General features: G+C 43.8%; 1 protein-coding gene across 5 annotated transcripts in view; it reads left to right on the forward strand.

Moving 5' to 3' along the window:
* The window catches only part of plch2a (phospholipase C, eta 2a), a 166,734-nt gene that overhangs the window by 132,651 nt on the left and 21,036 nt on the right, over window positions 1-13,047 (forward strand). For all 5 annotated transcript variants that reach the window (XM_018736553.2, XM_018736552.2, XM_018736556.2 and 2 more), the window contains 3 exons: window positions 1,069-1,240; window positions 6,261-6,368; window positions 9,403-9,540. In XM_018736553.2, the coding sequence (XP_018592069.2) occupies window positions 1,069-1,240; window positions 6,261-6,368; window positions 9,403-9,540 (418 nt within the window). The remainder of the gene's footprint in view (window positions 1-1,068; window positions 1,241-6,260; window positions 6,369-9,402; window positions 9,541-13,047) is intronic.

Genomic DNA, 13,047 nt, shown 5'->3' on the forward strand with positions numbered 1-13,047 from the left:
TGTAAGTCAGCATCACGGAACTCCAGCACGGTGGACGTGTCCACGTTACACCCTTCTACAGCACGGGGATTTCATTAGAGATGCTGTCGTAGCGGGTGATGTTCCTGTCGAGACCAATTCAAGTCTGAGGTCCTTGTATTTATTATTATTTATCATTTGTTTGATGCAACTAGTGTTTGGTTTCTGCACTCAGTTATGATGATTTACCCTTTTATATAGCTGAGTATTTTTACTTTACTGTCAGTTCAGACTAAGTACATTCATTGATCAATGGCACTGCAGCAGAAGTGGGGATTTGAACCCTGCGCCTTCTAATTGCATCATGATAGTGTTAACCACTGCACCCCCTGCTGTCGGTCTTGGGTTTATACTCTGCTTGTTGATTTTGTCCCCGCTCTCAAATAACAGGATAATCCTACCATATTGCTTTCACATATAATTTTACTATATAGAGACAACTGATGAAATAGTGGGTGAAACCATTGCCTTGTAATCGAAGGATCGGGGTTTGAATCCCACTCTTGCTGTATAAGCCACTGTGAGCTTCTTTGGAGAAAAGTGCCAGGTAAATAAATGAATGTAATGAAAGGGCTGCAGGTTTTATTTTAACTTTTTTAAAACTTGCATTTTCATTTTATTATTATTATTATTATTATTATTATTATTATTATTATTATTATTATTATTATTATCTAATAGAATAATATAATAACAACAATAGCAATAATATATAAGAACAATAATAATAATAATAATTTATTGCTATTGTTGTTATTATATTATTCTATTAGATAATAATAATAATAATAATAATAATAATAATAAGCCTCTCAGTCATAGGTTGTGGAACCGGCTGTGCCATTCGTGAGTGACCTTGCTTATAGCAAAGTGTGTTTCGTGGGGGACCCTGTTACCGTGGCGATGAAGGTTATAAGCGGGTCACTGACCGCCGGTCTCATCATGCTACGTACTGGAGGCGTTCTGCTAAATTGGTGATGCTATCGGGTGAGATGATATTGACGAGGCTGAGTGACCATAACCTGTGGCCCCGTGGCCCTTTGTCCCCAGATACCCGGTGATCCTGTCCATCGAGAACCACTGCAGCGTCCCTCAGCAGAAGAAGATGGCCCAGTACCTGGTGGAGATTCTCGGAGACAAGCTGGACCTCTCGGACGTCCAAATGGACGAGTCCGGCCGCTTGCCCTCCCCCGAAAGCCTGAAGGGGAAAATTCTTGTCAAGGTAATACTGGAAATAAAGTACTGCGGTGGGGGAGGGGCACGGTATTTATTGCTATGAGACGAGATGGAGGGATTTCTGCGGAGAGCAACAAAGCAGGACAGAAGGTGAGTGGTTTGAAGCCAGCGCTCAAAACGAGTCTATAAGCGGAAACGTGCACTTAAGTCCCCGGCAGGGTGCGGATCGGTATCCCGAAGCAGGGCGCCGGGTGGTTCCGACAGATCGGTCCACTGAAGGTGCGGGTCAATGGAGGCCTGATGGGCTGCATGCTGAGCGTCCTGAGCTCGCACCCGGGCGGACGTGTCTGCTTTCTGAAGCTGACATTTCTATGCCGCTCTGTGCTCTAGCCGCCTAAGAGCAGAGACATTTCAAACACGTTTCGGTGGCGCTTGAGCCTCGGCCCCAGGGGACGTCGCTGACCCGGAGCGGCCAAAGGGGACCCGGGTCCCGTCGCTCAAACGTTCGAGGCTGAGAGAGGCCCTCGTTTGCTGGCAAGTGATTTGTAGAGGCGAAAAACCATTTATTACCTCCAGGACGCCTCGAGCCAGCTCCGCAAAAGCGCTCTCCTCCATCCATCTTGCAGGAAAGGTCTGGCAGACGTCAACTTTTTTCCTCTCCTTTTCTCCTGCAAAAAAATTTTTTACCCACAGATATTGTGCAGGTTGAAAAAAGTGTTTGACTACTTTGGGAAGTGTGAGGGTGCAGTTCACTGTACCTCGAGGGTGGTGACCTTTCGTTGAGAAGTAGAGGTAGAAGTACCAGTTTCCCCCGTTTCACTCCGTTAGGCGCGGTACCATTATACAGGGGTCAGTTTATCCTGATTCCTTATGTGGGAAAAATTACACGATCACCGTCCCTAAATTGTGTCACCTTAAAAGAAACAGAACATCAAAATACCCTGCAAGCAACAGAAAGATCACACCAGTGTATTTTTACCATATTTCACCTTCCCCAGTCCACCTGCAGTACCTTTAATTAAGGTACTCATTGTATAAATTGTATGAATCTCTATAAATTCATAAATAATTGTAAAGTTTCCTTGGGTAGGAGGTCCTGTAATTGTTTGACCTTTCACCTTTTACTTGAAAAACCCAGGTTCAAGTCTCACGTACTGTTGTACCCTTAAGGAAGGGACTCGCCCTAAAATTGCTGCAGTAAAAATTACCCTGCTGTATAAGTAGCTAAACAGTTTTAGACATCTGAACATTGCAAGTAGCTTTTTTACGAAAAGTGTCAGATAAATAAATATGAATGTAGTACAGCTAATATGGTATTTTTTACAGCTATATCAAATTTTGACTCACTGGTGTGTAAAAACCCCATTACATGGGTCAATTTTTCTTACGCAGGGAGTTGTTCCTCATAGTAAAACAATATGCATTAAAATATTTAGAATAAAATATTCCTGTTTCAGTGCAACGCTGTTCGACTCTGATCCTTGTGCAGATCAAACTGAATCAATTGAAGTTGGCAAAGGGCTCCTTTGGCTTGAAGTTGATATTGAAGCTGCTCAGCGCTAATATCCTTTGATGTCTGGGGCAGATGTAGAGGGATTTAATAATCCATAGATTAATAATCCATAAATTGCTAAGGGCTGCGTGGGTTGCTTGCTTTTTGCAACATTTTGATAGATCAGCAGCTCTGAGCGGACCGGGTAGAACCCAAAATTTTGTTTTGAGAATAAGGTGTGCAAAACTGGAGCCACAGGTCCACACAACAACAATAATATTAATAATGATAAATTATTGTTTATTATCGTTATATTTATACTTAATACCGAGCAGTTAAACAACTGAGTAATTATTACTGTACATATATATATATATACATACTGTGTATATATAACAAATTTTGATATAAATTAAATTATATTTTACTATAAGAAAATTTAATTATAATATGAATAATGTGAGCAAATGAAACATGATGCTTAATACAGAAAATTATGGATATTACAGGATATAATATTATCCTTAATGTATTCCTATATTATTATTACCAATGGTATTATCAGCTATTTCCACTGATCCACACAAGTTAAACATTGTGTACAAGCAATAATAATAATAATAATAATAATAATAATAATAATAATATGGTTTCAGAGAGGAATAATTCAGTTTCTTCAGTTAATCCGGAAATCAGTTATATCCTCCAGTTTCATAGCATAAGAGTTCCGTCTGAAAGTAACTGTTTGCAGATAATTATGAATATTCTTGAAACTGTCTGGGCTCTTCTATTTGAGCAACACATACACGTGTGAAATGAGAGCCCTGCAAAATATTGTTCCCGACGACTGAGGACATATTTTACGGTTCACTGAACGACTGGTTTACAGCAAATACCTGTTCTTGCGGACAAACGGAGCAGTTTAAAGGGAAAATCTATTTCAGAGCCAAATCCCATTCACAGGCCAGACAGAAGTCTATTGTTGCTCGGATTTATTTCTTATCATTTTTCATTTGCTTACGTTACTTTACCATGTATGCGATGGTACAGCAGTTTCATAATAAAGGGATTTAGTTGGCTGTGATTGTGACCTTATCTGCTGTCTGCACATTACTCTTCTACTAATAGATGTACGGCGCTGTAGAGCAAAGGCGCGGCCTTATCTCTGCTTGATGGAAGAGCAGTCTGCTAATTTCGAAAGTTCCCAGCGCATGTAGAGCCACGCATTAAAACACAATGAATAGAAACATGCGGATTAAAACACTGTTACATTTCTTTTTTCTTTTTTTACCTCTACAGTATAACTGAGAATAAACAAAAGTGCATGAACCACAGATGAAGGGCTTTAGACACAGACATAGGATGACCTAAGCATGGTCATCCATTCAAGAGTGCATGTGGGTCATGATGTGCACATCAAAGGATGATAGAGGGTGGTGCTTTAGGGAACCAGCTGTTTTTCAACCTTATTCTTTGGGTCCTGATTACCAAAGTAGGGCTCAGAAGATGGGATGGTCAGGGTGGGATGGCTCTGCGAATGCAAAGACGTGAAGAATGAGTGTTGCGAGTACATAGATAATAATACCAGGTGGTGAAGGACCAACATACGAAGGTGTCAGGATGTCGGGAGAAAAAACGGGATTGAAAGTGATGATTCCATTCTTGGATCCTGGAAGGGATTCAGCAGCTGCGAGGGACGGGGGAGCTCATTTCACCACGTTGGGGTGAAAATCAAGAATCCGTAGACTTTCAGTTCCAAACTCCTCGTGAGTTGGATGATCGAGCAGCCAGAGGTGGAGGAGCCCAGCTTTCCTGCTGTGGTTTAGGGAGTGATAAAGTCTCGTGGATATTTTAAAGGTATATCTTGGTTTGCTGGGTATTTTCTTATCATGTATTATTTATAAGCACTGATGTGTGTGAGCTGCTCTTTCGAAGATGGACGCGCACCCGCAGCTGTTACTGATTCCGTGACGGTCGGACGCACTATCCTGGAAGCAGCTGCTGTGTGTGGAGCTACCGAGGGCGACCGTGTGATCGAGGGAACCGTGTCTCTGGCCTCGCTGACTGATGTAAGAGCGGGAATTGGTTCCCGTCCTCCCGGGAACCGATAAGGGCCGCTCCACTCAGACCGACGAGTCGCCGGCGCTGCACCGTTGTGCCCTCGTCACTCGCAACGTGTTTAATGTGCCTGGTACCGTGTTTACCACCCTGACTCCCAGGCACTTGGGATTCACGAGCCGCAGGATGGCTGGCTGTGTATAACATAACAATGCTTCCGCACACACACACACATTTCCTGTGGACAACGGCACATACACACTTTTATTGTCGGAGTTGTAAAAAAGATTTCTCTTCCAGTGGTATACATGTGCATGTGTGTTTTTATTTAGTTACTGTACGTAGTTGCTTAGCAATTCCTGTTGAAGTAATGGAGGTGAAGGTTTGACCAAGGTTTTGTGGGTTTGCCATGGTACAGCACAGTACAAATGTGGTAGGGTGGCAGTACACTTGTGAATAAGTGCAGTTGAGACAAAGTCAATTTTTAGCAACCGCGGAGATGGAACGTTCCGTGCTGTCCCTCTTGTGTCCTTTGGGTTTAAGGAGTTGTGTCCTTTGTTACCATGTCTGAACACTGTACTTTACTATAGTGGCAGTGTAATGACAGAGAATGATACAGTACTGATGGGTTTGGGCGGTAGTATAGTACAGAGGTCATAATATGGTAAATTTGTAACGTGCAATAATTTGTAACAGTAATATAGAAGGAAAACAGTATGGTACTGATGAAGTAAAATCATAGTTATCTGGAAAACCAGGAACAGCAAATATGTAGAATGAAAAAATGCAGTTATATCGTGGTAAGGTCAAAGTAATCTGGTAAATTGATAACAAAACAACAATAAATAATGATGCAATAAGGTACTACGGTGGTAGGGGGGTAGTAAACTGGTAAACTGATTGCATAAGAGTAATGCAGAACAAAACAGTGCAGTACTACTGTGGTAAAGTATTAGTAATGTGGTTAACTGGTAACACAAGAGAAATACAGAGCAATAAAGTGATGTACCAAGAATAATACAGAATGACAGAATATGGCTTTAATGTGGTAAGTTGGCAGTATTCTGGTAAACTGGTAACACAATAACTGTACAGTACAATACAGTAGGATACAGATGTGGTAAGATGGTAGTACTATGGTAAACCTGTCACATAATAATTATTCAGTATGATACAGCAAGATATAGTAACTGCTATTCTCATAAACTGGTTACATAACCGTAATATAGAACCATACAGTGTGGTACCACTGTGGTAAAGTGGTAGTAAACTGGTAAATAGTTAACACAATAATAATGAAGAGTGATGCAGCAGGGTACTAAAAATAATACAGAATGATAGATTATGGTATTAATGTAGTATAGGGGTAGTACTCTGCTAAGCTGGTCACATAACAATAATACAGTATGTGTAGGGTACTAACATGGTAAGGTGGTAGTACTGTGGTAAACTGGTAACACAACAATAACACAGTATGGTACAAATCAAATGTGGAAGCTGTCCTCGCTCTCCGCAGGGGAAGAAGCTCCCAGCCAACATCGATGAGAACGCCGAGGAGGGAGACGTGTCCGACGAGGACAGCGCGGACGAGATGGACGACGACTGCAAGCTGATGAATGGAGACGTAAGACCGCACCCCCCCCCACCCCAGCTTCCAGTCTCCTTCGCGTCTCCTTCGCCAGGACCTGTGTGTTTCTGCATGTCGTGCATTATTAAGATCAAAATTTCACGGGCGGCTGGATGGCCTGGGGCCTACCGTACTGGGGAAGGGGTAAACACAGGTTTCGCACGTATGATGCGTGTTGTATGATCCACACACACATGCTTTAGTCGCTCTCCTGTCCCAAGCATCCTGCCTCTTCTAGCTAAGAAAGACCATCACGGGGGTCAAACCGCTCCTGTCAGCCTCACATCTCATTCATCCGGGACGTAGTGCAGTTCCCGCTGCTTTACTGTTCCATCGCGGTAATTTACATGAAGAGCCTTTGTATTGTTTCATAAGCAGCAGATGAGCCATATTCAGAGATCAATATGAGTTAAACACGTGATACGCTGATAGCGTCTAAAGCCTCGCCAGGGACAACCATCCGGGACAAAGTAACGCCATGCAGATAAAGTCTTATTTTTAGTGCTAATTACGATGTCCTGCGACCGTACCTCGCGATGATTATGCATCCTCGTACGTTGATTGTAATTTGACCGTCGAGGACCGTCAAGGGTCTCGCCGGTTCTGACGCTCTCGATTCATATGCGTGCTTTGTTGCATTAAGAAGAGGTTCGCGGGACTGACTTTGACTGACTACCGCTGATGATTGTTAATTTTCGAATCACTTCAGGGGCCATCTGGAGACATTTTTAATTAATTCTGACCTGGATTAATGCCCCACCTCACTAGCTTTAGCACCGCTCAGCAAAGGCCTACCGATCGCGTTTTTCCTCTCGGTTTTCACCAGCTTGTGTTTGTTCTTGAGTTACACATATTTCACTTATGGCTATAGGGAAGCATCCTGAAAACTGTTAAATCTCACACAGTGTGTGCTGCAACTTCGGTGCACCGGGCAATGTCGAGCTTGGAAACCGTTAGCTTAGCAACGGGAGCTCCGGGGTCCTTACATGTGACTGATTGCTAACAGCATGCTGCCGGCAGGTCTGGTGTGCTTTGTGTCTGTATCCCCTCAAGAAGAACCAATAACCTGAGCTCCTCATACCTTTCCCTTCAACTCTTTTCTGGAAAGCTGACAGTGTCGCTCATTTTTGCAGGGTGATTTCAGTGTGCGTGTATTAACACTTCTTTGTAGCTCTGCGCAGCATCTATCGGGGGTCTTGTTCAGGTGTTGGTCTTGTTTAACTCTCGGAGCATTCCATGATCTCCAGGTCCCCTCCTCCTGTCTGAATGTGCCCCGGGGGGGGGGGGGGGGGGGGTCTTATCATGTCCTGGGGTTGGGTATCCAGTCGTGTTCCGCTGCCTACACACCGGGTTTCTCGCCGGGCCCGATTCCGCACGATCGAAACAAAGACCAAAACATTGCACGGGCAGGCTGTGCTCGGGGTGTCTTCCGATCGGCACCCCGCCGGAAGCGATGCCTCGGGAGCTTAATCCCGTGTGCTGGGATTAAGGTTCGCATGCGTGAAACGGTGGCGAAAAAACACAGGAGAACCGAAAACACCGATGGGCCATCAATTCGTCGGGTCTGAAATAACACGTTGTGTTGCGGTGGGAGAGTCTCCTCAACGCAGGCCTGATGCAGCCAAGAAGAGCTCCGCCACGGGGTTGCCCCAGGCAGGGTTGCTGTCTGCAGGTTTCCACAACTGACACGCACCCTTTGTTCCCTTCCCGCTAAATTCTAATGCCTTTTTCATACATTCGGTTCAGCTCCTTGCACACGTTCAGCGGTTTCACGCAAGCAGGGGTCTGGATCCGGGACGATGCTCCGAGGCCCGAGGCCTCTTTAAGGCCGCCTGTGTCGAAAGGTCCCGAAAGGCACGTCCTCACACTCCTTTTCTCATTTAACCTTCACTTGTCTGCTCCTTTTTCCTATAATCCCGCCTTAAATGTTGCCCTTGTGAGGGAACCTTCGTGAGCCGGTCTCAATACGTGGCTCCTTACTGACAGCAGCGTACAGCTGCTTGTTACTGTACATTTATACTTGCTGCTTCGCGCAGGGGAGCTAGGTTGCATCAAGGTTAAGGGCATAGGCTGCAGGTTTAAGCCCCAGTTCTTGAAGCTTCTCCTGTGTTCTTACCCTGAATTTACATTTATTCATTTCGCTGACGCTTTTGCTCGAATTAACTTATAAAGTTGAGCTGCTTACAGTGATTTCCCTATTTATACACCTCGGAAATTTTCACTCTATCAGTTCAGGGTGTGTGCCTTGATCAAGACTGCTGTAGGAGGTTGGATTAAAACCTGAGTCCTTTGAATCGAAATCTGCAGAGCTAACCTCAGCGCCACCTGCTGAACTGCGCTGGTAAACATATTCAGCTGTATTAATTGGAAATAAGAGCTAAGCAACAAATTACTAATAACACATGAATGCCGGAAGTAAAAAATGAGCAGAAAATAGACATTGTTCCACCTTAAAGACAAAAATCCTTTTTGGTTCATGTCCTTTAATGGATCTGTTTGTGGAATCACCCTGCCACCTAGTGTCTGGACCATGTCAGTGGCTGGACAGGAGCAGCGGTCATCCTGCTGTACTTTCTTACCCCATTTGCCCCGCAGCGTCGCTACCGAGGGCAGGGGAGCCCATGCGGACAAGTCTCGGTCCGCACCGAAAGGGCTGCTCCACGAGGGGTCATAGCCCCAGAGCTCAGGCCTTGCCACTTTCAGTCAAGCCTTCAGATACAGTCGACTCAGTGTGGCCCGTTTCTCTTTTCTTTGGCCAGGTTATGAATTTTCAGACATTTTCCAGATTGTCTTTAGGAAATTTAATGAGATTTTTGCACTCGTGTGATTTTTCTCTATGCTCTTCACTGCCTTTTTTCTCCATCGTTCATTTTTTTGATCCGCTTTCCATTCTTTTGCTCAGCTCACCATTCATTTATTTATTTTTCTTTTTCTTTTTGCATGCTACTGTACTTTTTTCTTTTTGTTATACGGCCACGTGGAAGACGCTCTCGACTGAACCCTGTACTCACCCGTGTGTCTCTGTGCTCAGACGTCTGTGAACAGGAAACAGGTGGAGAGTGTGGCTAAAAAGAAACTGGACACTCTGATGAAGGAGTCCAAAATCCGTGACCGGGAGGACCCCGACAACTTCACCGTCGCCGCGCTGCCACCAGAAAAGCTCAGCCAGGTATTTTTACTCCACTTCGCTCCTGATCTCACCTCACAGCCGCAGCATCCATCATGATTTTTCAAGCTTCGTATTGTTCGCTTTTCCCTCCATTTCTCTTTTTTTCTAAATGAGGGCACTCAAAATATTAACTGAGAGCCGTGCATTCAGAATGAAACCCCAACCATAAACTCATTTCCTTCTAGTGGAGATTTCATCCAGTACGTCGCTCCTGATTTTTCACGTGTTTGTGGTGCGTGAACGCCCCCGTGGCAGCTCCACGGTCCCTGGGGATGTGAGACTGAGCACAACGGAACGTTGTTGGGTTGTTTTCCATTTGGGGCGATTTAGAACATGCGTCAGCCTTTTGTAGTTGCCCGTTTCTGTCCTCTGCCGCAGCAAACTCATGAGCTGTCCCTAGGGGAGAGTTAGACATTGAATCCGGCTACCTTTCCAGGTAACGTAACGTCTCATAACTGGTTGACTTTTTAGCAGAAGGTGGAATATTATTGGCTCAGCTCTTGCCCAGTTGATGCTCCATGATGTCCTGTGATGCTACAGGATGCATTGTATTCTCAAAGAGTCCAGAATTGAGCACACCGTGTTCTTTCCACATCCATTGTTGGTCTAGGCATCAACCATAGACATGATGGGAGGAGTCATGCCCCAATGGCCGATGTTCAAACAAGTTTTATTAAATCCCTCTGTTGCATCACAATTACTTTTATTTATTTAGCAAACAATTTTCTCCAAAGCGATTTCCAATGAACTCTATGTAGTGTTACCAGCCCACACACCTTATTCACCATGGTGACTTACACTGCTAGATACACTACTTACACTGGGTCACTCATCCATACATCAGTGGAACACACACACACACACTCTCTCTGTCACTCACACACTATGAGTGATCCTGAACAGCATGTCTTTGGAGTGTGAGAGGAAACCAGAGCACCTGGAGCAAACCCACACAGACACAGGGAGAACATGCAAACTCGACACAGACTGAGCGGGGATTAAACCCACGTCCTCTTTGCACCACCCAGTTGCTGTGAGATAGCGGCGCTACTCACTGTGCCACCCACACGCAGCTAGAAAATCACAGTCCTGCCCCTGACAGACCACTTTAAAAATTCCGAGATGTAATCCCTTAATTTAATTTTGGCGGCTTTTTTTGTGTCTTATGAGCCATGCGGTTTCCTTAACGGGATGTTCAGATGGATGTCAGGACGTCCCAATGCGCCGCAGTCATATGTTAGTCTGTTTCTCCTGGTTTCCTGTAATTGCGCCGCCGCCTCGGTGTCATCAAGGACCGCGCTTCGATGCGCACCAGCCGGTCAATCCTTGTTCAGCAACGGCTCTTTCGCTCTGGTTCCACTGTCGCTCAGCACTCAATAAAAGGGCTTACTAATGAGGACAGAGCCGAAGCAGACATTCCGCTTGGGGTGTCCTTCGTACAGTCTGACGGCAGCGTTTACAGCAAGTGCGTTCATCAATGGGACTTATGGAACAAGTGGGAAAGGCAGAGAACGGAATATGCTAAATCAGTCACTTTATGCAAATTCATTTCCTAAGCATTTTTATGAATTTTTATGAATAGTGCAGCAGTGGGCATAGTGGGTAGAACTAGGGACTCAGAGACTCAGGTTTGAATTTCCACTCCCACTGTAGTGCCCCTGATCAAAGTACTCGCCAAGAACTAATAGAGTAAAACCAGGTCTATAAATCATATAAAGTAGCTTGGAAAAGTGTCAGATAAATTAGAAAATAAAGAATTTGATAGCTTCAATCAGTGATCGCGTCACAGCTTAATATTGATGAAAAAAAATCACTGTGACTCAGTGCTTCTGGTGTTTCAATAAAAGTATATACTGCACACACACACACACACATACACATACATATATATATATATAGATATATACATGAAAAATTATTTTGCTGAAGATGCACAGGTGAGTTGTATCCTCCCCGCATCTATTGTTTTATTCTTTTGTTCCTTGCATTTCTATCGTAAATCCATACATATGATTTTCTAGAAGGTGTATTTCAAAATATTGAGTCATATACCGTTGTGAGTGAATGATTGTTTGCTCAATGCCACCTGTCCCATCTGGGAAGGGATTATTCCGTCTTCATCGTGTTGAACTAAGCCACAAAACACGGGAGAGTACAGCGCAGTGCTGTACACTGTTAATTATTTAGAGAAAGCCGCTATTTATAATGTGGCGCCGACCCGTCACCTTTCGCTGGCTGACGCTGCGGCTTTAACCTTTCAAGGGAGACCTTAATGAGACACTTGGATCGATGGTCTGTATCTGATGAAATGGGCGAAGCGAGGGCAAACGAGTCGGTTTCCTTTGTAAAGTGGCTCCGCGTGTCAAACTGGCGCTTCAGGGCCTTTTCTGTGGTGGGTGTGAGTCTGCAGATACCAGCTGTATGAATACCCCCCTCTGGGCCTGAGAAAGTAAAGCATCCTTTCATTTGGGCAGAAATGACAATGTGCAAAATAAGTTAATTTAGGCCATGGTTGCTTTCTTAGCATTTGTATAACTAGGGCAGCAGGGGGCGTCGTGGTTAAAGCCATCTGGGGGATGAATCCCTGGGTCCCAGGTTCAAATCCTTTCTTCCACTGTAATGGCCTGGATCAAAATATAGTGAAGTAATACAGTAAAAAGTACTCTGCTGTATAAATAGGTAAATCATTGAGAAGAATCATTAGAAAAGTGTGTTAAATTACGTAAATACATTTACATTACATTTACATGTATTGATTTACCAGATGCTTTTCTCCCAAGTGACGTACATCTCATAGAAAATACAGTATGTTCATTACATGAGAAGAAAGAGACACTTAGATGCAGACGTGATTCTTAAGTAGTTAGTTTCTTTCCACCATATGAATCAATGTTCATCAGATGAGTAGTTCCATAAAACTTTACCAGAATATCGACCATTCCTGATCACCTTCCTAGTAGATTTTTTTTTTTTCGTAGATACAAATGGACATTTACATTAAATTGCAGGACTGGCTCTATAAGGGATTGATCAGGGTATGATGATCAACAATCATACCTTAGATGAGCTTAAGAGATCAAAAATTGCCCAGTTGTGTAGTTGTGCAATCATTGATGTTTTGAACAGTACTGAGTTAATAAAGCATCTTTTTACTGTGCTTTTTCATGTCAGTAAGCTGACAGAGCAACATGACATCTTCCCCCACAGAGTCCGGCTTAGTTTAGTGCAGTTCTTTACCCCATAGGTATGTTTGCGCTTCTCAGTGTGCTGGGATCATCCTCCGGTCTCAGTGGGCCGTCCCAGTGTAAACCTCAGATGCAGTACTGGTGTAAAGTGTGATCCACCTTGCTGGAAATGAGTTTACATGAGGTATTCGGCGAACAATGTATAAATAATTAAAATGCAATATTTTATGATTTTCTAATAACATTTCTAATAATATAAATAATTTGGCTCCATAATTCATTACAGACCCTTTGTTTTGTATTCAGCACTTAATATATAATT

Source organism: Scleropages formosus, chromosome 2 (assembly GCF_900964775.1).
Source record: "Scleropages formosus chromosome 2, fSclFor1.1, whole genome shotgun sequence".
Classification (NCBI taxonomy): domain Eukaryota; kingdom Metazoa; phylum Chordata; class Actinopteri; order Osteoglossiformes; family Osteoglossidae; genus Scleropages; species Scleropages formosus.